At 42.0% G+C, this 27,176-nt stretch overlaps 1 protein-coding gene across 2 annotated transcripts; it reads left to right on the forward strand.

Moving 5' to 3' along the window:
- Window positions 1-686: 686 nt before the first annotated feature.
- On the forward strand, window positions 687-26,137 carry MBTPS1 (membrane bound transcription factor peptidase, site 1). 2 transcript variants are annotated; one of them, XM_035336850.1, is made up of 23 exons: window positions 687-799; window positions 2,597-3,085; window positions 4,234-4,491; window positions 4,884-5,087; window positions 5,443-5,553; window positions 6,774-6,883; window positions 7,268-7,384; window positions 7,469-7,536; window positions 8,598-8,700; window positions 9,488-9,639; window positions 10,655-10,816; window positions 11,412-11,556; window positions 12,640-12,828; window positions 13,356-13,528; window positions 14,460-14,575; window positions 16,867-17,023; window positions 17,875-17,999; window positions 19,008-19,085; window positions 21,173-21,313; window positions 22,976-23,107; window positions 23,360-23,486; window positions 24,151-24,281; window positions 25,315-26,137. In XM_035336850.1, exons 2-23 carry the CDS (start codon window positions 2,899-2,901, stop codon window positions 25,509-25,511), a joined length of 3,183 nt encoding a protein of 1,060 aa, XP_035192741.1. In that variant the 5' UTR covers window positions 687-799; window positions 2,597-2,898; the 3' UTR covers window positions 25,512-26,137. The 2 variants fall into 2 exon arrangements, with proteins under 2 accessions (XP_035192741.1, XP_035192742.1); XM_035336851.1 differs by having other exon boundaries at window positions 771-899.
- The last annotated feature ends 1,039 nt before the right edge of the window (window positions 26,138-27,176 follow it).

Raw genomic sequence — 27,176 nt, forward strand, 5'->3', positions numbered from 1 at the left:
GGCATGTTTGGTCTGCACGATCTCTGGTCAGCAGACCACACTCAGCTGGCCCTGACAGCTGTTTGTTTCAGAAGTACGTATTAGGTGTGCCTAATAATGACTTATGTGTGTTCAGAAAGGGGATTTAAGAGAGGCTGGGTGAAAAATGCATTTATTTTTAGCAAAGGCTTAAATACTGTTATGAAACTGTAGAGCACTTCTACTGCTGTACTTTGCTTGGCTTTGTCATTCCCTATTAACGATATTAAATCTTCAGATTTCCTTACAGGAGTTAAAGTCCATTCAGTCATATCTGAATAATCTGATTTTCAAACAATTGTCCTCCACAGTAGTGCAGAGCAGCAACTCCTTTCATTTTTTCATATGCAGGAGAACAGTCTGTGTCTTTACAGATGCTCTCCCCCAAAGCAATCATGTTATACAGCTAAGAGCAGTTAGTAAGCTACACGGGTATTAAGTGCGTGCACTATTAAATCATAGCCTAGCAGCTATTTATAATTTAACCATTTGAAGCTCTGACCCACCAAAAAAGGGGGCAGAAGAACGGAGAAGTTATTCGAGCTGGTCCCTATTAAAGTGTGCTCCTGGTATTCCAGGAACAGGTGGGCAGTGAGACCCCTCTTTCCCTTTTCCCTCAACGATTTTTAACCAAAACCGGCTGAAATCGCCCCACCCCTGAGGGCGGAGCGGGATCACCTCAGCGGCCCCGCGCCGCGCATGCGCCGGGCTCTCGCGAGAGCTGGGGGTAAACAGGGCACAAAATGGCGTCGGCGGGGCCCGGGGCGGCGGCGGAGGCACGGTGAGGGCGGCGGGCGGGTGGCGGCCTGTCCCTGCGGGGCTGCCGCGTCCTCTGCGCCTCCTGTATGCGTGTGGGGAGCGCCGGACCCTCAGAGAGAGCGGTAACCGGGCCGGGGGTAGCTGTTGTCGGCGCTCCCCGGTGCCTGCACCCCGCGGTGCCTGCACCCCCGCTTCGCTGCGGAGCCCGCAGCCGCGCTCCGGGGGCTGCTGCCCGGGGCCCTCCCGGGGTCTTCCCGCATCTCAGGCCGGCCGCTGCTACCCAGCAGGGCCTGGAGGCTCCCTGCTGCTCCCTGCGAGGCCTCGAGCAGGCGGTAACGGGCGGTAAATAGCGGAGAGAGCTGCGGGCAGAGCGGCCACGGGCACGGCCGGCCCCTCCGGTTTCCGCTGGGGGTCCCAAAATTTTGGGGGGACGACGGCTCCGGGGGCTGATTTCTGGGGCACGAACAAGTCCACAGTTCCCTGTGTGTTACGAAGGAGTCACACACTCTGGGTTGTCAGTGCAGTGCTCCTTCGTTCGGCTCTCCCTTAGATGCCATAGTTGTGTTTATTTTATTTTATTTTATTAATCGCTGCAGCTGGTTCTTGGTTTTATTGCCGCGTGGGTTGTTAGCCCATGAGGTGATAAGGTGTGCAGAGCGCCGCCGAGATCAGCTGTTAGAGTCCCGTGACCGCCTTCAGCTTAGGGATGAAGAGAAAACTTTGTAAGCGCAGCCTGGGCTGGTGTTATCCCTCAGGTGGAAAGGGGGAGGGAATGCTGTTGCTGTGACAAAGGAATACTTGAGGGTTTTAAATAAGAAGGAAGCAGCAGCTGTCGCATGAAGACTTGATGCATTTTGTTAAGCTCTGAGACTGGTCCAACGTTCTCCTAAATGGTGTGAGGGCCTTGATAAGGTTCCTGCTTTTCAGCCCTGGTCACTGTGGGAAAGTTGTTCTCTGCGGCTTTTCCACGTGGTCTGTCAGACCAGACAAAAATGTTTCTCTTCTTTCATATTTTAATGGCTTTTTATTTATCAGTTGCTGGTTAAACATTAGGAATTATTTTTTTTTCTTCCTCCTTTCTTTTTTTTTTTTTTTTTTTTTTTTTTTTTTTCATTTTCTTGGATGTTTCTTCTGCTTTGGAACACAAAGGGAGGAAGCTTCCCTTGCACATGGAAAACACTTTCAATGTTTAACTTCATGTTACTACATTTCTGATCTCTGCCCTGATGTTCTCAGGTTGTGGTAATGCACCTCAAAAAAACTTGAAAGGCTTCTTTCATGCTGATAATCTCTTTTCAAGTATAGGGTCTGCAGATTTGTTTCCTATAACAGTATTTCTTGTCCTTACCAGCTCCTGAAATAGAATTTGAACCTGATTCTCCTTGTGTCAAATTATGTACTGTAGAAGTACTTTCATCTGCCACGTTCCTGATGTGAAAGGGCAACAAAAATGCCACGCTTTTTAGTGTGCCTGTGGATGCTTTTTATTTTGCTAGTACTTTATTTTGCTTTTTATTTTTTCCCTTTAATAGACTTTGCATGTCATTTTGTTCTTCATTCCACCTACGCAGAGGGTGGTAGAGTTTGGTTGTCATTGCTGTCTGTTCTGTTGCCAGGTTAATACCTGTGTATTTCACAGATGCTCTGGTGCAAGCCAGGAAGAGACTCGAGCATTCTTGAAAAATTGCTAATTGGAACACACAAAAAACTTTTTCCTTGCTGTTTCTAATGCTAACTGCCAAATGATCTTGGTGATTTCCATGCTATATGCTTACACAAACGTGAAGCTAACTGTTTTCTATATTGCCTTGTCTTGCAGGTTGGCTTGCAAACAACTTTGCCAGTTCTTCTAGGGAGTTAACTTTGCCATCAGCAATGGAGTATAGGACTCAGCTACCATATCCCGAGTGACCACATCTTTCAGTACAAAATGGAGAAGAAGCGTAGAAAGAAATGAGCCTGCTTATTAGGCTTCACCTCAAAAGACCATGAAATCGATACTTTGGACACAGCTTTAAGAATATCCGGTTGAGCAGCACAGTGAAAGCAGTGTTTACTGAAACAAAAATGAACTAGTTTATAAAGAAGAAAAGTGTGATTTGATTATATGGAATTTTTGGAATGAAAGCATTTTCTTCTATGACCATGAAGTTTGCAAACATCTGGTTTGTTCTGGTTGTTATTTTACTCTGTGGCAAACAACACTTCAGTACCAGACTAGGGAATTCCTCCCATGAGGCTCACATATGTCCTGGATGTTCTCGTCTTACTCTAAAAGTGGAATTCACTTCAACAGTCGTGGAACATGGTAATAGAGTTAAGCATTAAAAAACATCCATGTGAAGTTCAAGTGCATGTTACTGGACTGTGGTGTTTGTGCAATTGTAATATTCAGAGACTCTGTACAAGTAGATCTGCTAAATTATCTGCATTTAAATTGAGATTAAATCGGGGAAGGTCTGCGAGGCTGGACAAAGCTAGCCAGTGAAGAGGCAGAAGGAACAAACAGTAACGGGGTGTAGAATGCAGTCTGTTGGCATGGGCAGCTCTGTGCCTGCAGAACTGCAAGACTGAATTTAATGACCGTGTGGTGTATGAATGGCAGCAAGTTGTGAAGGAAGGATGAGCAATAAGCTCATCATTTATAGTGCTTGCAGGGTGCACAACTGCCATTTAGGACAACATCTCTGCTCTGTCTGAAACTGTGGGGTCACGTAACGTGCTGACTCACTTTACTCAGTATCAGAATTCAGTATCTGAGTTGTCCTTGATTTATCCCTCGACCCTGTGTCTGGTTATTCCCTTGGGTACCCATAATGTGCCCACTGTGGAGCTATGTACCTACACACACACACAAGATACCAGTTCTGACATCTTGTGCATTAGTTAGCCAGGGGCTTACTGAGGTAAAGGTGGCTGTGTGTGCTGGGGCTGTGGTGCACCCACGGGTTCCTAATCCAGGTCAAGGACTGGGCTCTTGGGGACAGCTTTGTTTTTTGTGTGAGTCACAGGTGGTGCCAGTAATTTCCCCTAAAACTCAATACTGTGTAGAGGCTGGGTGACTTTAATTCATGCATGTGTGGAAGCATATTGAATTGGCATATTAAACTGATGTAAACTTGAATAGATATGCTGATATAAATGTCATCTTGTACTGCTGGATGTGACAGTAAACTTGTTTCTTCTGCCCGGCTCACCCCACTTTTTTCACCTTTCTATGCTATTTACAATTCTGCCTTTCAAAGGTCTTTATCATATTCTACAGATCTCATCATGCAAAAATTTTACGTAGTGCACAAATAAATTGCAGACCTGTAAAAGCAAAAAAAAAAAAAAAAAAGTGTCTCAAATTGTGATTATTAATTCTGGATAAAGAAATACTGAGATCTTTATAAAGTGCATGCACGAGTAAGTTACTTTAAACATCAGTTCTGATGATCTGTGTTCTTGTTCCAGAGTATATTGTGGCTTTTAATGGATACTTCACAGCTAAAGCCAGAAGTAAATTTATTTCAAGTGCACTAAAAAGCAGTGATATTGAGAACTGGAGGATTGTACCCCGCAACAACCCAGCCAGTGACTATCCCAGTGATTTTGAAGTGATTCAGATCAATGAGAAACAGAAGGATGGAGTACTGACTCTGGAAGATCATCCAAACATCAAGCGAGTAACACCTCAGCGGAAGGTCTTCCGATCGCTCAAATATTCAGACTGTAAGTAATTTTATGTGTGGTTGCATGAGATCTGCTTAGGAAAAATTTAGGACTGCTAGTTTAGTGTTGCATAAACGAGAAGTGTCCTACAGTTTTTCTTTAACTTAGAATAATCTGTTCCTTTGCCTGTGAATTATTGGGGTCTTGCCATAACTTTCCTAAAGCATGGCAGCAAATCCATCTCCAACATAGAAACATTTCTTTTGCAGCAGTCAGTTAACAGACATTATGGCCAGTATATCCCTAGGGGGTAAAACGGAAGCTTTCACTTTGACACCATTAATATATCTAGAAAAAAAAATCTGTAACAATGTGATATCCGTACTTGCATAAACAGAAAATCTTGTGATTTTCCTCATACTTTTTTTTTTCTTTGTCTGAATTCTGTATAGCTGATCCTATGCTGCACTGCAATGAAACCAGATGGACTCAAAAATGGCAATCGTCTCGTCCCTTGAGAAGAGCAAGTCTTTCTTTAGGTTCTGGCTTCTGGCACGCCACAGGTCGCCATTCGAGCAGGCGTTTGTTGAGAGCTATCCCGCGCCAAGTTGCTCAGACTCTGCAGGCGGATGTCCTCTGGCAAATGGGTTACACGGGTATGCTGTCGTTTGTTGGTTTAGAATAACTTCCTTTGAGAAGCAAGTGAAGTGCAAAGAAACGCTAATTGGCTGATAAGTACTAATCTCGTTGGATGCCAGTTCCGGAAAGGTTGAGCAATGCTTTGTTTTGAGGTGCCCTGTATGCTTACAGAGCGCTCGTATGTGTACTGTTCTTACGAGGAAGTAGTTGTGTTTTATGATATGTGGCTCAACTTATGCAATGGAGTAAGAGTTTTATTTTAAATCCACAACTTAGTGAACATGCAGATTAAACATGAAAATATTCAGCTTCATAGCAAATGCATTCTGCCAATTGAATGAATAAGAAAAAACAATCCTTTTCTTTTATTAGGTGCTGGTGTAAGAGTAGCAGTGTTTGACACTGGGCTGAGTGAGAAACATCCCCATTTCAAAAATGTAAAGGAGAGAACAAACTGGACAAATGAGAGAACCTTGGATGACGGTGAGTTACTGTGCACAGCTGGGAGACCCTTCCTGAATGTGATGTGTGCTATTTCATGTTGCAAAGCTGCTGTTGCGGCTGTGGTGGCAACACATCTGTTAACATCTGTTGAAACTATATATCTTGAGATTTTAAGCTTAATTTTTCAGTATCCTGAGTGCTTTGTACTCTTGCCAAATTCAACAAATAGGATTAAGATTCCAGGAAGGTGTTGCATGTGTCTCCTTTAAAATATATGGTGTTTCATCATAGCTTTTGGAAAATGTCAGGGGAAGAAAACATTGTGTTCTGCTGTTTCACAGTGCATATGTATTTCCATACTTAGGAGGGGGAGTATTTTCCTTCTTTACTCTGCACTCCAAAACGAATTCAAGCGTTATGAGCTTTCACTATTTTTTTTCCTAATCTATATAGTTTTAATCAACAAATGCTGTGCTGGCTCATACCCATCGACATTCCAAAGAACTTTTTATTTTCTGCAGCATATTTGTGTTCCCTTTTCATGTGTTGACCCTAACTTGCTCTGACTGTATGCTTTCACAGATTATACATATGGTTTGGGTCAGTGAGTCAGCCGGCAATTTAATGCAATCAAAATTCAATATATATGCCTATCTTGCTCGGTTCTCTGTGCACCTCCATGATTTTATTAAGCACATAGTTTCTTTGCATTGTGGCACCTGCTTTTGGTCACACTTCCTCTTAGTACTGTGGCCAGATGGTTGCTGCACAGGCAGATTTTGAGCACGTAAATATAGAGCAGGCAGTCCTCCTAAGCAAAAGCCATGTTATTTTTTTTGAGGAGAGGAAAAAATACGTTTTCTTGTCATATTTTTCACCCTTAATAAAATACGATTATTGCAGAAGCAGGATGAATATCTTTTAAGAAGTTTACATAAACATACGTTAGCCTCATGACTTGCATTTGCCCAAATAATCTGTCATGATTCCCCTGTGTGGCTCTTGATGTCGTTGATAGCAATTAGGACTAGGAATAGACTGTGGAGTGTGCATTGCTCCAGGTTTCATCAGCTGGAAATCCTCGCCCCTCTGAACTCAATAGCAAAATGCAATTTAAGATGAGGATTGAACCCAGTGTTAGCAGTTTGTTGTGAAGTCTTGGATCAATGTGGTTTTTAGTATAGTTGTTAACAATGAAAATCCTTAAAAATGAAATGCTTTCTCTTCTAACATCTTTTGTTCCCTTCTGTCCATGATAGGTTTAGGCCACGGGACTTTTGTAGCAGGTGTGATAGCCAGCATGAGAGAATGTCAGGGGTTTGCTCCCAATGCAGAACTGCACATCTTCAGAGTGTTCACCAATAACCAGGTAGCTACTTTACAGGCATTTTAATTTCTGCCTTTTAAGATTAATGCTGTTTTAATCCTTTTCTTTGGGAGTACTTTCTTTGCAAGTACTCGTAAATGTTGATATATTTTAAGTGAGAAGGATACATCTTTCTAGTTAAAAGAAGCTTACTACAAGAAGTCTTAATTTCCAAATCTGGTATATTTTTCAGAAATAACGTGTTAAAGTCTTATCTGTATAATGTTGAAAATAAAAACATATATTGAGCACTATAAATACTAGGAAACCACCATTGGTGTTGTGCTTCCCATTTGTGTTGTTTCACATCCTCTTTCTGAAGTCTGTATTGTCATGGAATCACTGGATTTCCCAGTGATAGTTTTTGTTTTCTTCCTCCTTATGCAGGTCTCATATACATCTTGGTTTCTGGATGCCTTTAATTATGCAATTTTAAAGAAGATAGATGTATTGAATCTAAGTATTGGTGGGCCAGACTTTATGGATCATCCATTTGTTGACAAGGTATGTCAGTATGAGGAAATAGTCTTCTTGTTTGTTCAGCGTGGTTTTTGGTGGCAGAGCCTTGTAAATGCTGTTTGTGTGTAGGTATGGGAGCTGACTGCCAACAACGTGATCATGGTCTCTGCTATTGGCAATGACGGCCCTCTGTATGGGTAAGTTTCAGTGATTTCTTGGGTTCTGGTGGATGAGGATTTGTTAGAGCTGGTCAGAGGAGGGAATGAAAATGATCAGAGGGCTGGAGCACCCATGCTGTGAAGAAAGGCTGTGAGAGATGAGGTTCTTTAGCTTGGACAAGAGAAGGCTCTGGAGAGACCTCACTGCAGCCTTTCAGTACTTACAGGGGGCTTATAAAAAGATGGAGAGCAACTTTTTACATGGGCAGATGGTGGTAGGACAAGGGGGAATGGCTTTAAACTAAAAGAGGGGAGAGAAATTAGACGTTAGGAGGAAATTCTATCTCAGAGAGTGGTGAGGCACTGCAGCAGGCTGCCCAGAAGAGTTGTGGATGCCCAATCCCTAGAGGTGTTCAAAGCCAGGTTGGACGGGACTCTTGGCAGCTTGAGTTAGTGGGTGACATCCCTGCCCATGGCAAGAGGAAAAAAAGCCAAATGTGTTCTTACATGGTTTTGGAAGTAGTTGTGCTTGTTCTGGAGGGTTTTCTCTCCTCCTTTTTGCTTTAATCTGTGTATAGAAAGTGACCAAAGTTAGACTCTTACCTTTCTATCATTTTTCTTAGTAATACATTTGTGAATTACTTAAGTGTATTTTTCATTCAGACAGTGAAAAGTCAGTAAAAGAACAGCAGGGCTTCCAACTGATACTGCTGCAGTAGTAGAAGCAGACATCTTTGAGAACAGATCTCAGGCTTAAAGAACACAGAAGGATCAAGCAAGAATTATTTGCAATGTATTTGTAAAATAGATGCATAAAAACAGATTCTCTTTTGTCTTGAAGATACGTGGTTTGGTGTAAGTTACATGTGAGTTACTAAGTGCTTGAGAAGTTGCTTTTAGTGGTAGACCATAACTGTCTTAGGCAGGACCACAATCTGTTTCTGTGCAGGTTAGATAGAAAGAAGGCCTGACAAAAGTCTGATGGCAACGTGCCGTCTAGCCCCAAGTTTATTCAGATATAGTAGTCTTTTTCGTTTTTTATTATTATTATTATTTTATTTTATTTTATTATCGTCTTGCTAACTCCCAACTTGTTCTAGGACTCTGAATAATCCGGCTGACCAGATGGATGTGATTGGAGTAGGCGGCATTGACTTTGAAGACAATATAGCTCGCTTTTCATCTCGGGGAATGACCACTTGGGTAAGATACTTTAACTGTGGCCAGCCACATCTGCAACCTAAATAAGTGTTTTCAAAAGGGAGCCTTTTTCAGAGGTGTAATCTCATGCAGCTGGTGTGTGTGGAGTGAACAGTGATAAAAGATTTCATGGAAGCTAGGACTTGTAAGAGAATGATGTAAGACCTGAAGCAAGAAGCGTAATACTCTGTCTGGGAGTACTCATCATTAATGTTGGCCGCTTTTGACACTTCTGATGTATTTCTAAAATGCCCAGTGCCTTCTGAACCACAGTGAGGACTTGCATGTGAGGACAAATCACTGCAGAAATGAAGGCCAGCCAGCTCTTTTTCTTAAATCCTAGGCTTCCCCGGTGCTACGTGTAACATTGTGCTTATTTCATATCATTTCTATTTGCAGTTGACCGTTGAACTGGGGTGACTGGTACCACACACATTATTTCAGATGAGGCTGCTTTGTGATCTTGATTAAGGTCACTGTTATGTACTATTTTCTGTTTGTACTGCCGGGTAGCAACGTGGTTATTGTTTAGTTAGTAGTTTCGTGCTCAGCTCAGATACTGGAGGATCTGGCAGTAATGTTGATGTCCCTTTCCTGGGTTGAGGATTTGCCATACACAGTTTGAGCCCTTCTTCAAGTGTTAGATGACATTCTCTTATGTTGAACCATAGCTGATTTAGTAAATCATTCTACTGCTGAATTACCTGCATTAGTTAGTTTAACTGCCCAGATGAAGCAATCAGTGTTCCTAATGCATTAGGGCAGCAGTCCATCCGTTCTCTTTTCACAGGAGCTGCCTGGAGGTTATGGTAGAGTGAAGCCTGATATTGTTACCTACGGCTCTGGCGTGAGAGGTTCTGGTATGAAAGGCGGATGCCGCTCGCTCTCTGGGACAAGCGTAGCGTCTCCTGTCGTAGCAGGAGCTGTTACCTTGTTAGTAAGGTAAGGCTTAAATAAGAGTCCTTTAAAAGATTCCAATACAGGAGGGTCGTTTAAAAAACAAGCAAACAACAAAAAAACACAATCTTAAAGGAACCCACCAAATGAAACTAAATGGTGTTTACATTCAGAAAAACAATCTCAAAGGGTAGAATTGGTGTTCTTCTCCCTGAACCATTACTTTGATTGGCTCTAACTTTTCTGGGACTGTTTTGAATAATAATTACATATTTGAAAATATAATTAGGGAGAACAGTTCTACAAAGCAAACTTGTTATGTGTTTGATCATTTTGAATTGCTTATGTCACTTGTGTAGAAGAACAGCTACTCAAAAGAGGCACCTGTAGCAGGTAGCTATCTAAATACTTGTAAATTTTATTGTATGGGCTTTTATGGTTATTATCTGGTTGCGTAAGTTATCTGTTGCACGTGGAAGAATTTAAGAGGAAGGTAGGAGTTGCAAGTCTCTACTTTGTACTTGTCACTTTTACTACCTAAAGATGAGAGAAGAGTTTTTCAAATAAAGAACTCTGATGTCTAAAATTTGAAGTAATCATCACATTTCCTCTGTAAAATGATGATTTTTCTTTGGACAGCAAAGCTAGTTCTGCCCACCTCCTACCCCTGAAAGAGCTATGCAGTGAAAGATCCTGGCAAGTTGCCAGTTACAGAGGCTTGGACTTTCAGAATATGCTATTTAGCATATAAATGTATTACACTGGTTGTAATGACTGCTGGCCATGGAGCACATTGTAAGGAGAAAAACTGATGTAATAGTGGCTTTAAGAGAAATGTGTCAGAAAACTGTCACTCCTATTTTCATCTTCAGCTGTTCCAGTGAGAAATCAATTAATAACGGACAAGTAGGAACTGTAGACGTTAACAACAACAACAACGTAATTTTTGTTTGCATTTGCTTTAGATGAAATGGCAGCCTAAAGCGGAACAGTAAGCAAGACTATCAAGAAATAAGAGTATTAAAGGCCATGTAATGTGATCTGTTGTTTCCCATTTCAGCACAGTTCAGAAGCGTGAAATGGTAAATCCAGCAAGTATGAAGCAGGCGCTTATTGCATCGGCACGGAGACTACCCGGAGTCAACATGTTTGAACAAGGACATGGCAAGTTGGATCTCCTGAGAGCTTATCAGATCCTCAACAGCTATAAACCACAGGCCAGGTTAATTTTAATCCTCAATTAATCAACAATATACTATAATCTGCTATATTTCTGTTAAGAGAGCAGGTGATATGTGTGTAATTCAATTAAGCAATACGTGCTTATGCAACAGAACTTGCATGGATCTTACATAATCCTGAAGCATGAATTTTGACAGGCAAGGGGATGAAAAGTCACTGTTTTCTACCCAAGTTAGAGCAGTGTAGGGGCTTGAAGTGTCCTTGAAAGCTAAATTTACTTCTAGGCTCAGTTTAAGCTCTCAGATTTTATGAATAATGCAAGCTAGAACCAAATGGAACAGTAGTCAAATCTTAAGTTTTCCAGAATGAGAATGTTCTCACGTGAGAATGTGCTGAGAAGTTTCTTTTTCTTTGTGGAGAAAAAACACCATGAAACTTGATGGGGAAAAAAAAAAAAAAAAGAGGGCAAAGGAAGATTCTGGGACATTTGGGAAGTGAGATGAGTGCTTGAAACAGTAGTTATGACTGGCATGTTTTATATGTAATTTTCTCATACATCAGTTTTGTATAGCAGCCTGTACCTCTTACTGATTTTGATTTTTTTTAAATTTTGCCTCTTCTCTCTTTGCTTTTAGTTTGAGTCCAAGCTATATCGATTTGACAGAATGTCCCTACATGTGGCCCTATTGTTCTCAGCCCATATATTATGGAGGGATGCCAACCATTGTTAATGTTACTATCCTTAATGGCATGGGAGTCACTGGGAGAATTGTGGACAAGGTAAGAGTCAATGTTGTTCCAAATCCTGACTATTAATGTTACTAAAAGATTCCCAGAAAGAATTATTTTAGGTATACATTTGATAGAACAAATAAACTTTTTTACTGGTGAGAGCAAGAGATGCCAAGCATTTGGTTTTAAAGGACGCACCCAGATTAGTAAGACTTCTCACCATGAACTATCTGCGGATTTTCCAGCAGCGCGCTGATTGCAGGGGTGTGTAATGCTTTGTCTGCATAAAACCAGTTTGGATTGATTCCACTTAGAGATTTCTTTGTACTCTGATAGCGTTTAAGATCTTCTGGATATGCTTTCCTCATCTCTTTGGTCTGGAGCATAAGAAGTCTCAGTAAAGGATCCTGATGTTATTAATTGTGCCTCTTATGTGGTGAAAACGACCTGAATGTGTTGGGTTATCAAGGCCTGGTGCAAGATCTGTTATTTTATACCAGTGATGCTGAACATGTTGGTTGAAAAGAGAGGATTAAACTTTTTTTTTTTTGATCAAGCTTTAAGTAGGATTAAATATGGGACAAGTTACATATCTGTTCTAAGTTATATAAGGCCTCTATCTCAAAACTCTAGCCAATATAATTGAGCTTAATTTCAACATATTGGTGTGAATCCTGAGGTCTGTTTTATTAGAGATTTACATTAAAGGGTGTAGAAGCTCTTATCCAACATCGTTAGCTAATTGTAATGCTCAGGCACACCCAGTGTGCCAGGCTGTAAGAATCTCTTACAGCCATAACCCTTTTTGTTACAGAAAGGAAAGTTCATGTCTTTGCCAATACTTTTTTGCACCGGACCAAAAACATTAAATTGGGTGCACTTAGTATGCTGTCCATAGAACTGCTTAGAGTCCTGCCTCTGAACAGTGTACACTCCGGATCATTAAGGCTGTCATGATTAGGTTAATTTGTTGGCACAATATATATCTTTTTGGCTTTGTGGACTTTTCATAATTTGGCATTATCTTCAGAAAAGCTAAGATCAGTTATTCCTGTGGGCAGAGGAGGAGGGCTGTGTGTACAGAAATTACAAATACTGTTTTACCAGTGTCCTGTTTTCTTCATTTCACAGCCAGACTGGCAGCCCTACCTCCCGCAAAATGGGGATAATATTGAAGTGGCTTTCTCCTATTCCCCTGTGTTGTGGCCTTGGTCCGGATACTTAGCAATTTCTATCTCGGTAGCAAAGAAAGCAGCATCCTGGGAAGGCATCGCTCAAGGTCATGTTATGATCACAGTATCATCTCCTGCAGAAAATAAAGTGAGTTCTGTGTTTTTTTGGGTGGGGGGATGAAGTGGTGTTAATTATTAAAACTGCTTCACAATATACAGATACCTTATTTTTATGGGATTACATTACTCAGGTCATGTAATTTGACACTTAAGTTAGATTGGGGTCAAGGAATTGACGAGTACAAATAATGATCTTAATGTAATTTTTTATTATGAATTCTAAGTAACATGTTCTGAAGAGACGACTGCAGTGTCTTTCTCAGAGAACCATCCTTAAGTTCCTGAGAAGATTTTAAGGTTTAGAACGTTTAAATCAAATGACAGTTATAAGGTATTTCAAGTACTTCATTCTGAGCAGACATATAAGCAGTTGAGTGCAGAAAACACACAACGGTAATACCAAGGCAAACATCAGCTCTTGGTTTCCAAAGCTGGTACTGGTTACTGAAAATAGACTTGATACTTCTGTTTTTTCAGTCTTTTACGCTCCACAGTTAACTGGTGAATGTTCAAGGGGGGGAAGTGAATTTCACTGTGGTTTGTTCTGTCCTTCAGTCTAAGAATGGTGCAGAGCAGACTTCAACGGTGAAGCTTCCAATAAAAGTGAAGATTATTCCTACTCCGCCTCGTAGCAAGCGAGTCCTTTGGGATCAATATCATAATCTCCGTTATCCACCAGGATACTTCCCCAGGGATAATTTGAGGATGAAGAATGATCCGTTGGATTGGTATTTACCTCAGCTTCTATTAAATCAGTATTTCGTGATTGTGTATTAATGATAGAGAATAACTTCACTGAGTGCCAGAGGCCCCTGGCCTTTTTCAGTGTGCCATGAAGATCTCTTAGATTCTGCATGCTTTTTTGTGCAGGTTTTTGTTGTTATTCTGTCTGACTTTTGTTTCACATTAAATGAAAACCTTTTTAAATACCCATTTAAGACACTGTTTTGTTTTCCTGTTTGTTTTTTTTTGTTCGTTTATTTTCAAGACAAAGTTCCTTTCTGCCCTGAATCCCTCAAGGCCAGGATGGATGGGGCCTTGGGCGACCTGATCTAGTGGGTGGCATCCCTGACCATGGCAGGGGGTTGAAACTGGATGATCTTCAAGGTCCCTTCCAAACCGAGTCATTCTATGATGATTCTGTGATTTCTCCCATGGAACTGAGGGAGGCACTTTATTGGCTGTTGTTTTTTTTTTTCCACTTATTGGAGAGAAATTGGAAAGACTGGGGCAAGGAATGGCTGACCTGTTGTCTAGGAACTCCTCTGCTGAGGTTCAGCGATTATTTACAGGTTGTCCTGTGTGTTTCTTCCAGTTAGCGGTTAAAGCTGCTCTTACTGGAAGTCCTGTAAAGAGGATTTTAATGTAGTAGTGTTCCTCTGTGACGTGCTGCAAATATACAGAACTGTGCTTTGTAAGGGATGTTCTCAGTCTCTGGCTTTGACTGTATTACCGATCTTCATAGTACTGAGAACCAGTGTCATTTGTGGAAAAAGTTTGCAAAGAAGGGATGGTAGTTGGAAAACCATTGGTTATCCTTTGAAAAAAAAAAAGGACCTTTCAGAAAGGAAACTAGGAAATAATCTGTAATTACAGGATGTAAATGAGATTCCTCTATGCCAAATTAAAATGTCTTCAACAATCTTCTCTTGTCCTAAGGAATGGTGACCATATCCACACAAACTTCAGGGACATGTACCAGCACCTAAGAAGCATGGGTTATTTTGTTGAAGTTCTTGGTTCCCCGTTTACATGTTTTGATGCAAGTCAGTATGGTAAGTGTGAGCTAATTGCCATGTTCTCAGCACTGTTAACTTCTTCCTAAAATGGCCGGTGTTTTAGAAGACCAAAAATGTTGTGGGGACCTGAGATAGAATTCTAGATAGAAAAATATTACAACAGTGGGTGTATCTGTTATGTATGTGCTAATACTAAATTGTGCAAAGTGTTGCTGCAGAAGCTTGCTTGGGAGTATAGTAGATTTAGTGCTGTCCTGTATCCTTACCTTGAAAAAATGAGAAGGAAAACCCACCTCTGGGTAGGTAAAAAACCCCTCTGTATTCAGTCCTACAGAGGTAGAACTGAATTTGCCAGAAGATTTTTGCACAGTCAGAATGAAGCATGGTGAACTGCAGACTCAAATTGAAAGTGTCCATTCTGTTTTCTCAGCAGTGGCATTTTGAAACTTTGGTCTTTATGGATAGATAAAACGGGGAAGAGTATTTTCTGCGACCCTGTGTGCTAGCAGACCACTGGGGTTCATTTTCTTCTGCGTTTGATTTGGAGGTTTGATAGATTTGCTAGTCAGGAGGTGAACTGAGCTGTCCATGTTCTTTTCTGCTTCAGTGTGCCCTTCTAGTTAACCCTGACAGGCTCTGACAAGGCCCTCTTCTTTTTTGGTCTGGGGTATTTCTCCAGTGGATTGTAAAATGACGATGCGTTTCTCTAGCAGTTGTTTAGTTCTGGAAATGTGGTCTCTAGTGATCTTCTGTTTTTTCTCGATTCTTCAATAAATACTGTACTGTTGTTTTTTGAGCTCAGCAGATGTGCAATTGGAGACGGAAGTGGTAGCCCTTAAAAGCATAATAAAATAATTTGCTCTGAGACTTCTAGATTTATTGCTGACAGGGCACCACAAGGGCAGGTCTGCTTTGCATGCACAGATTTGTCAGCTACAGCTCATGTTTCTTCTTAGGAGACTGGAGAAGCTAGGAGACTTTGGCTTTTAGATTGCCAAAATAGACTTGGATGGAGGCTGCATGACTTCTGGGCAACCCGTTCCAGTTTTGTCTTGTGTTTAAATGGGGTGTCCTATATTTCAGTTTGCACCCATTGCCACTTGCCTTTCACTGGCCACCACTGAGAATAGCCTGGCTTTATCTTCTTTGCTCCCTCCCATCAGACATTTATTTATACATGCCAGTAAGATTCTTCAGGAGCCTTCTCTTCTCAAGCCTAAACAATCCCAGCTCTGTCTTTCTCAGCGTGTCCATGTCTGTCATACTGGATGCAGCACCCCAGAACTGTCTGACCACTGCTGGGCAGAGGGAAGAACCTCCCTCAGCCTGCTGGTGGTGTTCTTCCTAATTCAGCTTACGATGCTGTTGGCCTTTGCCACAAAGGTGCATCAGTGGCTCACGTTCCATTTGTTACCCAGCTGGTCTCCCAGGTCCTTCTCTTCACAGCAGCATCCCAGAGGGTCAGCCCATACTGGTACTGGTGTATGGGATCATTCCTTCCCAGGTGCAGGACTTTGCATTTCCCTACATTGAGCTGTGCAGGGTTCCCATCACCCAATTTCTCCAGCCTGTCAAGGTCCCTTTGTGGAGCAGATTAACACTGTGGCCCATCTGTCACTTCTCTTTAATTTCTACAAACTTGCTGAGGGTGCACACTGGCCTGTCATCCAGATCCTTAACCTGGTTTCTGCAGGACCTTTATCAGAAGGCATCCTAAACTTTCTAAACACACGGACTGCCTGGATTTACAGAATTGGCTGGATTGCAAGGACCACAGGACTTAATCAGATTGCTCAGGGTATCGTCCTGCTGAGCTTTGTGTTGTCTCTGAGGATGGAGATTTCACCACCTCTCAGAATCACAGAATTTTCTAGGTTGGAAGAGACCTCAAGATCATGAAGTCCAACCTCTGACCTAACACTAACAGTCCCCACTAAACCATATCCCGAAGCTCTACATCTAAACGTCTTTTAAAGACCTCCAGGGGTGGTGACTCCACCACTTCCCTGGGCAGCCCGTTCCAATGTCTAACAACCCTTTCGGTAAAGAAGTTCTTCCTAACATCCAACCTAAAACTCCCCTGGCGCAAGTTGCTCTCCAAGCAATCAGAAAGTGAAGAAGCAAAATGGGTTAATATTTAGGAGTAATCTAAAAAGCACGACCATATTTTCAGAGAATAAAGTATTTCTTTTCCTGTTTGTGTTTTTCAGTCATGCAGAGGCATTTGTGCAAAATATCCAGTTGTGTTAATTTTTGTATGGGTTGCGTTAATACTGATAACATGACAATGAACAGGCTGGTGAACTCTGCTTTGCTTTTACACACAGGGACTTTACTGATGGTGGACAGCGAGGAAGAGTATTTTCCTGAGGAGATCACCAAGCTGAGGAGGGATGTTGATAACGGCCTTTCGCTTATAGTGTTCAGTGACTGGTACAACACATCTGTGATGAGAAAAGTCAAGTTTTATGATGAAAACACAAGGTAGCTATTTCTCTATTTTCTGTAGGAAACACAATGTTTTTGTGAACTGGTTTTTTATGGACGTTACTGTCCTAAAAACCCCAAATGGGATACAGTGTGCCTTAGTACCTGTAGCACTTCTTGAGCTGCCTCTAGTAAGGTACTACCTCAAGAGCAAAACTGGCCTTAAGCTGCAGAGCTTATGGAGAATATCTTCCTATTTTACCATGATCCTGAAACCACCCTTGGTAATGTAATCTTAAGCGTTTACAATAGAAAGAAGTAAAAAAAATTGGAGACTGGTAAAGAAAAGTTTGGAGAGCAGAATAGAAAAGAAATGTAGCTTGCAGACTCTATCACTGGGATGTGCAGCCAGTGTTGAAATTATTCCAGTGTACTTTATAAAGGGAAAATAAACTAGTATCAACGGTGGTGGTAAAGACCTTTCTAATTAGTGTAGTTTCAGCCTGTTTTATGCTAAGATAGAAAGATCTTTCTGCAGCACGGGAGCAAGTAACACTGCTTCATTAGAAAAAGCTAGAAGCAAATGACATGACTGTGACTTCTGCCTCATCATAGCCAAACAACAAACCTAAGATTGAATTTCTTTGTAGCAAAACAAAGTTTTTTCTATGGAACTGGAATGTAGCGAGAGCTTTACAATGTTAATATTACTTTACTTCTGCTCAGAATCATAGGTGTCAGAGAGACAGCTGCTCACGTGCCCCGGAGTTAAATGAGGCTTTGAGAGTTTTGAGCTCATTATTTAAGTGACTTGAAAAAGTGTGCATGTGGAGAGACTTGATTTTTCATAATACAGACCCTAGGAGTACCTTCTTTATACTAATTCACTCTTACGCTTATTTTTATAGACAGTGGTGGATGCCTGATACTGGAGGTGCGAACATACCAGCTCTCAATGACCTGCTGTCTGTCTGGAACATGGCCTTTAGCGACGGGCTGTATGAAGGCGACTTTACTCTGGCAAACCATGAAAGTGAGTACTGGAGCTCCTTGCCTAAAACAGGCTGTGAACAGTAGATTGGTTTTTTGGAAAATAGTTTCTGTGAGGATCAGCTTGAGTGAGTCGAGGGAACTGCTTTGAAATTGAGTGAAGAGAGTCTGATAAGCACGCTTACGTGATTGTTTCCTGCATCCGATATATTTTCAGACAAGATAACAAATGTTCTGAGTTTACGGTTCAATTCCAGGTGAAAGGTATTCTTGGAGCGTACATATTTGTCTGTATTCTAAATACTGCTTGCCAAGATGAAGCATTAGGTTTAGTCATAGTTTTAGTTTTGCAGTTAAGTGGAAATCCTAAGTTTTGGAGGAAGAAAATTGATGGAGAGTCTTTCCTTGGGATACTCCAATTTAGGTGTATGTCATAGCATCCTGAGAAGCTTTGTAAATTCCTGTTCTCATGATCTTTTGAATCGATTTCCCTGAAATGAGTGTGTTTTACTACTTTCAAGTTTAGACTTCGTGATTAGGGCACAGGTCCATGACCTGATTGCTTTCAGGCTTTCTAGGACTAGCCTGTCTTTATTATATTTTTTTCTCTGACCCAGTCACTTGATGTTTTCATGCTTTGTTTCTAAATCTCTGCCTTCTGACTGCTTCATTTGGAATGTGTATGTGAAAAAAGAAGGCACAGGAGGCTCTGTACACTCCCCAGCACTGACTGAAGGAGACAGGTTCTCTCTATAAATAATGACTTTTAGTGTGAGCTACTGTATTTGATGAAGCTTTTCAGTTTAAAAAAGGCAGTGGCAGTCTCATAAATGGAAAAGCTTGAAAGCAGTACATGGAGGTGAACCTGGAAAAGGTGCACTTAAAAATAAATGCCTTATCTGTGTATTGGTCAAAATAGACAAATTTGGATCAATGTTAAATGTTCCTGGGAATATTTTCTTCTGTGCTTGTTTCGCCGGCTCACTGAATTAGGTGGGAAGGGGGAAGCGTCACTTTCTGTCTGTAAATACAATTTTGTGGTGTCTTTCAGTGAATTATGCATCAGGATGCAGTATTGCAAAGTTTCCAGAAGATGGCATCGTAATTGCACAGACTTTTAAGGATCAAGGTACGTTTTTCCTTGTCCTTTCTCTGTGTTTTAAGTAGAACTTGTTAGTCAGTGCAGAGCAAAGTTACAAAGGCTAAAGGTGTAAAAGCTGTGGAGTGAAATATGCATCGAAAGGCTGGGTATTTCTTCATTTTGTGTAAAATGTGCAGTTGGATATCTAAAGGAAGCTGCAACGTGGCTACGTATCCCCAGTTTTTGTATAGTACAGCAGTATTCAAGTGTATGTGTGCTGTTTTTTGTTGTTTGCTGTATGTAAACACATCTGCACGTGTGTGTCTTCAGGGGAGGAGGTTGTGTTCCTTGTCCATGCTTCTCACAAGTTGCAAGTGATACCGAAATATATTTGTACACAGAATTAATCTAATCATTGCCAAAATTGGCTTAAATGTTATGGTAGCTGTGGTGACTTAAGGGTATAGGTAAGGAGGACTTTGTGAGACAAAGTTTTGCCTACTAGACTCACAAAGGAAACATTTTAGGCACACAGGGAGCCTGTGCTTTCAGACAGGAGTGATCCATTCCCTGTGCACATCCGTGCTCTTAAGTTTTATTGTAATGCCTTTGAATTTATGAGGTACTAATTCAGAGCTGTAACAGCAGCAGGCAAGAAAGACCTGTTTTTAAGAGCCTTTAGGAAATGCTGTGTAGGACGAGCTGACCAGGACTCTTAATGATATCATGGGTCAGGTTTGCATCTACAGACATAGAGGATTTGAGTGTGGGAGTAGAAGTGTGTGCATAGCTTCTGCTACAAGTCAACAGCTGTCAGATGAGGAAGTACACTGTAGTTTTGGGTGACCTAGTGTGCAGCAGGCACATGATTACTTACTAGAGAAATTTTCTGGAGCAATAAGGAGCTCGTCCATGTCAGCCTTTGGGAGAACAGGTGGTACCCCTGAAATGCTCTGTGCTGATGGCTTAAGTATTTCTGTATGAGAGGGAGGGAGACAGCATTTGACAAGTAGCCTGCTGCACCTGCTTTCTCTGAATCCTTTTCCTTTCAATTCATGAAACAAAAGAGCTCTGTTTTGCTTCTGTTCTCTGAAGGCAGCATCTAAAGTAAACTAAATGCTTGACTCAAATACTTTGAGGTTGGTCATCTTACTTTGTTTTTTGAAATGGGTGTTAGAGGTGGGAAGCTTTTCAACCTAAAAATCAGTTTTCTACTTCATTTTAGTATCTTCATGAATTGGGGCGTTTTCTTTCTTGCTATTTATGGCAGCCTTCAAGTTCACTGGAGATAAAAGCAATTGGATAGATTTGTAAGATGCAAATGGCAGATTTACAGCCACGTGTCCTCTGGGTTTTGCTGCACGTACCCATTCATGCCATGATATCTTCCTTTGGTTGCTTTTTTCCAAGTTTTTCATTCACTGATTAAAATTGCAAATATTTTGCAAATGTGTTTGAAGCTGCCAGTTTATTCAGTCATGCACAGTGCTTTTGGATGCAGACTTCTAAATGACACTTCCAAATTGCTTTTTGTAATATTGGTGCAAGTGTTTCAGAAAAGGCTTATCTCTGAACCATGGCAGGGCTGGATGTAACAAAATCTGGCTCTACCTGCCAATTCAAAGAGCAGCTGGGGTGAGGAGGGAGTGAAGTTTGCCAAAGGTTGCGGTAGAGGCAAAGGTGGGAAAATCGTGTTACTTTTTTTTTTCCTTTTGGCATATGTATCCTCACTAAACAATACTTTTATTTGTTCCTAAATTGAAAGCTGAGCAGGTGAAGTATGAGGGAAGTGGGTACTGCAGAGTTGCAGAGTTTGATTTAAAACTTGTTGCTGAAAATATTAGGATTTTTGATTTGAGAATGTTGAAGCTCATTCAGGATCTGATGTCTTCAGTGCATCTGCACCAAAGAAGGAAAACATTGTTAGTAGAAAATTTAACAATCAGGGTCTTGGAGCAGCTTGATTTTTATCTTAACACCGTGTCTGTCTATTTTTTTAAAAAACGTTTTGCATAAATCTGTGACACGAAGACTGGCATAGCTGCATTTGTAAGTTTGCAGTATAGACTGTGTTGATCTGTAGATACCTTGACATTGTTTTGCAGGCTCTGAAGTTTCTTTGTGCTTTGTTTTAGGTCTTGAAGTTTTAAAACAGGAGACTGCTGTAATTGAAAATGTCCCTATTTTGGGACTTTACCAAGTTCCTTCTGAAGGTGGTGGCAGAATTGTTCTGTACGGTGACTCTAATTGCTTGGATGACAGCCATCGACAGAAAGGTGTGTACGTTTGACACGCAGAAATAATTATTCTCTTAGCAAGTGTCCTGTGGGTTTCTTACGGCTCCTCCTAGAAACAGCTGCTTTCTAGGAAATCTCTAAACGTTCCTATATGAGACTTCATTTCTGTGGAACTCTACTGAAAATGCTGTCAGGCGCAGTTGTAACTAGCGTGCCCTATATGTGTGTGTGTGTGTATATATATTTATATACATATATGATATATATATATTTACATATATATATATGTCTTGGTCACTGATACTTGAAAATACTGGGCTTCCATCCCTTGCCTAATTTACATGAGTTTAAATGAACTTGCTTCCAAAGTGAGCTTTCCATCTTCAGCTCATTTCTCTCTTTTCCAAACATTTTTATTTTTTTTTTCTGGTTTCTCCTTGTCTGTCTTTGGATGGCTTCCAGTGACTTGCCATAACACCAACACATCGGCACCTCTTGTGCAGCTTTAAATTAAGTAACAGAGTAATGCTCTGTGACCTCCTAATGCTGTTAAATTCAGTGTGACCTGTAAAACAAGGAGAAAGTGGAAGGCTCTAAAGAGGCTCTAAAAAAAATCCTTTAAAAGTTAGCTTTTGAGTTGTGAACCAGGAGCTGTCTCCCGAAGAGACATCAGTAGCTTTAACTGAGGTAAATTCCTAGCATTTGTGAATATAAATCCTTAAAATCTGATTGATCTCTGTAGCAATCAAAGGTGAAGGTTTAAGGGACACCAGGATTATGAACATTAATTCCCATTCCCAGCCAACTTTTCCCTGGGTTGAGAAGTTCTGAGAAAAGTAGTTTTGCTGTATGGTAGAAATGGCTGGGAAGATACTGTCCCGCTCCTGAAAATGGAAATTTCAGGGGTCTGTGGTGTTAACCAGGTAGAGTGCACATGCATTAGAGGTAGCTCTGGCTTAAGGCAGCAGTAATTCAGGAGAGAATCAACCCAAAGTTTCATATGTTGCTGAAGTGCGAAGGAAAACAGTGACGAAGTATGTTGTGGTGTGGTCCACAACAGGTTGGGAACCAACAGCTTTTGTCGGTACTGCTTTTCCTTCAGCTGGGATGTAGCCAGAACTTCTCCCCTTCCTCCCTTTTTTTCCTTTTTTTTTTTTTTTAAAAAAAAAAAAGCTTAGGAAAGTGATTGAGTCAGAACTTTCCACTGGGGAGGAAAAAAAACTGCCTTGTTTTTAATTTTCTTTGCAAGTTATTTATTATGTCATCTTAAAAAAAAAAAAAGTTGCTTTTCTTTCCCTTATAGAAGTAATATCAGAAGCCTAGAGCTCCCTGTGTTTCCACTGAAAAAAGCCCGTAATTTTTTGCAGGGGCTCGGGTGGCTCTGTCCAAACTGGAATTCCCATATTTAAGACCTGTCATTTTATGACTTTCTCCCCAAAAGAGCCTCATTTGGTACACCAGACAAGAAGATACTTTCAGACTGAACACATTAATTTTCTGTTTGTGTAGTGGTGAAGGAGGAGGGGTTGGAAGTTGCATTTTTCCAAGATCAGGCTTAGGACTTCAAAAGGAGAATAACAAGAGTGAGAAATTCCTTGTGCTTCTGACTGCCACCATATCCTGTTTAACAGAAAGATTAGCCATATAAAGTGTAGCATAACGCTTATTTTGTGCTGGGGCTTGGGGCTGTGAAATCCACAGATTGCTTTTGGCTCCTGGATTCCCTCCTGCAGTACACCTCCTATGGGGTGACGCCGCCAAGTCTCAGCCATTCCGAAAACCGCCAGCGACCGCCGTCAGGAGTGGGCGCCTCTCTCCCGGAGCGGATGGAAGGTGAGAGCCTTACCAAGCAGAGCCAGCACCTGACAGGGTGTCAGGGTGGAATTTTAGGCAGACCAAGGCAGACCCTTGAATTCTGTGTCAGTAAGGCCAGCTTGGGGTGAGCTCTGTAATTCTAACTGTGAGGCATTACCATAAAGAGCTCCTGACTTTACAGCAGCTCTGGTTAGGCAGAGGCAAATGTTGGGAACTCTCTTATCCTCCCAGTCTCTTGGTAACCCAGTCTGTCTCTACTGTGAATCGCAGGTAACCATCTGCATCGATACTCAAAGGTGCTCGAGGCTCACCTGGGAGACCCTAAACCCCGCTCCCTTCCTGCTTGTCCTCACCTCTCCTGGGCCAAACCACAGCCTTTGAATGAAACTGCTCCCAGGTTTGTCTCGCATTTCTGTACAAAGTCTTGCTTCCAAGTTCAGCAGAGAAGTCATTTGTTCTGTCTGCTTTTGCAATGGACAGCTGGAATTCCTTTCCTAGAGAAACACCAGATTGTAGAGAGGAAATGATGATGAATGCCTTCTCAGTGAGTAATTCTGACTCACCTGATGGTTACACTATATTGTATGAAACTGACTGATTTTAAAAATAGCTTCACAGGTCAACACATTGTTATGATTGAGTGATCCCAACTTAAAGGGCTTGCGTAAATACATCATCACCACGTGCTTTTGAAATAGTTTTCTGAAGCACTTTCTTGGACAGCTAGCCAAACTCTGCCTTGTGGTGTATTTTTTTGTCAGTCACTCAAAAGCAAATGCGTCAGCATGATTGTCTGCTGAGCTCCTTATGGTAGCTTTTGGTAGTCTGCGTGCAATAAAAAATTGCTGGTGAATAGCTGTTGATCTAAGCATGTCCCTGTGACATCTGCAGTGAACTTTGGAGGTCTGCGAGCTGCAAAACCTAAAGAATGGACAGGATTGTGGTTTGGGTCTGAATTAGTGAGTAAAGTGCAGGTTTCAGCAAGGTTTCTTCATATGTTTCTGCAAACTTGTGTTACTGGAGTAAGTGGGCAGACATCTCTGTCTTTGAATTTCTTTTAGCAACCTTTGGAAACATCAGAAGTTACTATCGATTGACCTTGATAAAGTGGCCCTGCCCAGTTTTCGACAGAACCGACCCCAAGTGAGACCTTTGTCCCCTGGTGAAAGCGGAGCATGGGACATTCCTGGAGGTAAAGGTTGAAAAGCTGGAACGCTGTTGTTTTGCTTTGCATTTTATACAGGCTTTAAAACAAACAAACACCAAGCAGATCTAGGGAGGACACGTGTTTCCTTTCAGTTGTGAAAATCATGTAAATATGAGTATGGTTGTGTTGTAAGAGACTGACTGATGGAGCCAGAGAGAAATATTTTTCCATATGAATAGTTTATTCAAAAGGAGTCGTATGGCATATAGGGAGCAAGATTTTGCTGGGTGCTTTTTGGCCACTCTAGGCTTACTTCAGCGCTGTTCAGACCTGTGGTAGGCAGCAGCAGCTCCGTCCTTGGGCACTGTGGCCCGGTAATGCAATACCTCCTAATTAAAATTCCTTTTGTGAGTGCACAGATGCAAAAGCAGAGTCCAGAAGGGTTTTTCCTGAACAGTGCTTTAGGGAAGGTGTTAGGCTAACAAATGATGTAGAGCACTTGAAACAGCTTTCAGTATAATAGTGCTCTCCGTATCAGCTCGGCACCACAAGCCCAGCTGGAAGCTGTCTGAAAGCCTCACGCATGCTCTCTTCCCAGCCCGAGCTGCACGACCAAATGGTGCCTTTAAAAAGGAAGGGCTGTATCGCTTGTCCTGTCTGCATGCATGTGCAGTCTCTGGAGCAAAACAAAATCCCTTTTCTAATGGTGTGAGGGTTTGATGGCATTTACAGAAAACATTTAGTGGTAAAGTTATGATCAAGTGCTTGCATCTCTTCTGTCTTCTAATGCAGAACAGAAGGTGGTTGTTGCAGGGGAAATCTGGGTTATGCTTTGATGTTCCCAAGTAGGTCAAGGTGGAAATGCTGGGGCTTTTCTGTGAAGTTAGTTAGCATCCTGTCTTATTTTCTAATTGGTCTAAAGTTGTTAATCTTCCTGTCTGAAATGTAATCTGATTATGGCTGTTTTGTCTCGGAATAAGAACTGCCATTGGATCACTTTGCTAGATAGTGTTAACACTGCTAAGAAGTTGCAGCTCCTGTAGTCGCTTGTCACTTCCCAACCTCTCTGCCTGTCTAGGTATAATGCCCGGACGGTACAACCAGGACGTAGGACAGACCATTCCAGTCTTTGCTTTCCTTGGTGCCATGGTGGTTCTGGCGTTCTTTGTGGTGCAGATCAACAAAGCGAAGAGCAGGCCAAAGAGACGGAAACCGCGAGTGAAGCGACCGCAGCTTATGCAACAGGTTCATCCACCAAAGACGCCTTCTGTGTGAAAGCTCTCACTTGCCAAAGATTACCTCCTTCTACCAGTTGCTTTCCTGGATGGTCGGTCACTCCCAGCAAAGGTGCAGCGAATGTGGTGATCGTGCTGGCGCTACGCATCTGACATCATCTCATAGTCTTTGGTTTCTGGAGAGAAAATAACAGGACCTCAGTTGATCATATGTACATAAAACTGCAGCTTTAAGCAGCCGAACCCACCAAAGACTCGAATACTGTTCAAAAGGCTGCTTAGTCACTACATAACCCACGAGGGGGAAAATGGACCTTTTTTTTTTGTAAGCTGACCAAACTAAAATTTATTTGTTTAGAGGCTATTTTCTATATTTATTGTTGGGGAGGGCGGGGGGAAGAGTCACTTTAAGAACCTCTGCTAAGGGAACGCAAGTGCATTTTTTGGATGGGATGCAATTTTCTAGAATGTTCTAACGCTGAAGAGTGCAACTTACATCGGTAAAGGAGGGAGGGGCCAGGAGAGACTAGTACAAATCAGTGAGACATAGTCCTGCAGTTTATTTTTATAAAGCCAACTACCATGATGTTTTGTAATTTTTGGTCATGATTTCACCATTGTTGGTGAAGCAGATTTTCAATAAATGTTATCTATATGAAGCTGAGACAACATGTTCCATGGCTTTTCTTTCCACCCTCAGTCAGAGGGAGCAGGCTGGTTAGTAGAGAAAACTTTCATGTGTCCACTTCTTCCCCCATGTCTTTATCCTTAAAACAAGTGTTCACCAGGGGAAATGGGGACTTAGACAATCCACAGTAAGGACTGTTTATTTGTACCTTTGACTGTCTTCAAACAAAGGTAACTGCAGAAGATATATCAACAGCCCTTCTTCCATCAAAAAAGGGGGAGAGGATGAGTTATAGGGCTCAGCAGTGGGTAAAGCAGCCAGCCCACAGGGACTTGCAGCCTGGAGGCTGAACACCCCAGTAAGTGGGAGAAAGGCAGAAAAATGCCAGTGAGGAAGACCCAAAGCCCACAGGGATGCACCGTAACAGGGCCTTTGATTTGCAGCTGTCCTCTTGGAGGGAGCCTAGAAAGCTTTGGTGCCTCTGCTCTGGCCGGTGTTAATGAGGAGTCTCACTCCTCTTGTCACACCACTAATGAGAGATTATAGCCCCGGCGCAGCCTTGAAATGAGAGTCAACTTGTATCAAAGCGCCATTCCGAATTAAGAGCCTTTCCCAGTGGCTGGTATTTTACAGCCCAGTGGCCAATTTCTAAATCACAGAGGCCAATTATTCCCAAAGCCTTTGGTGTGCACCTAATGAAGGCCTGAGAGGGCCCTTTTAAACTGTTATAAGCCCCGCAGGCAGCAGCAATGTAATGGAGGTGGCAGGCACAATTAGCCATCCCTAATTCCTCTGAGCAGCTGATTAAAGTCTCTTTATCCGCCTTACTGAGATCAGAAGGGCACATATTTGGGAAATCAAAAATGCATTAGGGGCTGTCAGCTGGGGCCGGGGGCCCTGTGTGTTGAGCCCGTGGATGCTGACATGTGCCGCTCCCAGGGGATCATTTGTGTGGAGCCACGGTGTGTGTCCCCCTCCCCACAGGGGACGGGCCCCTCGCCCCCAGGTCCCCAGCTTTGGGGCAATGCCCATTCAGTCCTTGGGTGGGCTCGGGGGGCTCCTGTGGTGCCTCCCATG

Source organism: Oxyura jamaicensis, chromosome 11, assembly GCF_011077185.1.
Source record: "Oxyura jamaicensis isolate SHBP4307 breed ruddy duck chromosome 11, BPBGC_Ojam_1.0, whole genome shotgun sequence".
Classification (NCBI taxonomy): Eukaryota; Metazoa; Chordata; class Aves; order Anseriformes; family Anatidae; genus Oxyura; species Oxyura jamaicensis.

What these genes read in the sequence shown, in the direction of transcription:
- MBTPS1 (XM_035336850.1), top strand. Translation starts at nt 2,899, where the DNA reads ATGAAAGCATTTTCTTCTATGACCATGAAGTTTGCAAACATCTGGTTT. An exon ending in GAGTGTTCACCAATAACCAG is followed by an intron (nt 6,884 to 7,267) that starts GTAGCTACTTTA and finishes CTCCTTATGCAG; the next exon opens with GTCTCATATACATCTTGGTT. An exon ending in ACAGACTTTTAAGGATCAAG is followed by an intron (nt 19,086 to 21,172) that starts GTACGTTTTTCC and finishes GCTTTGTTTTAG; the next exon opens with GTCTTGAAGTTTTAAAACAG.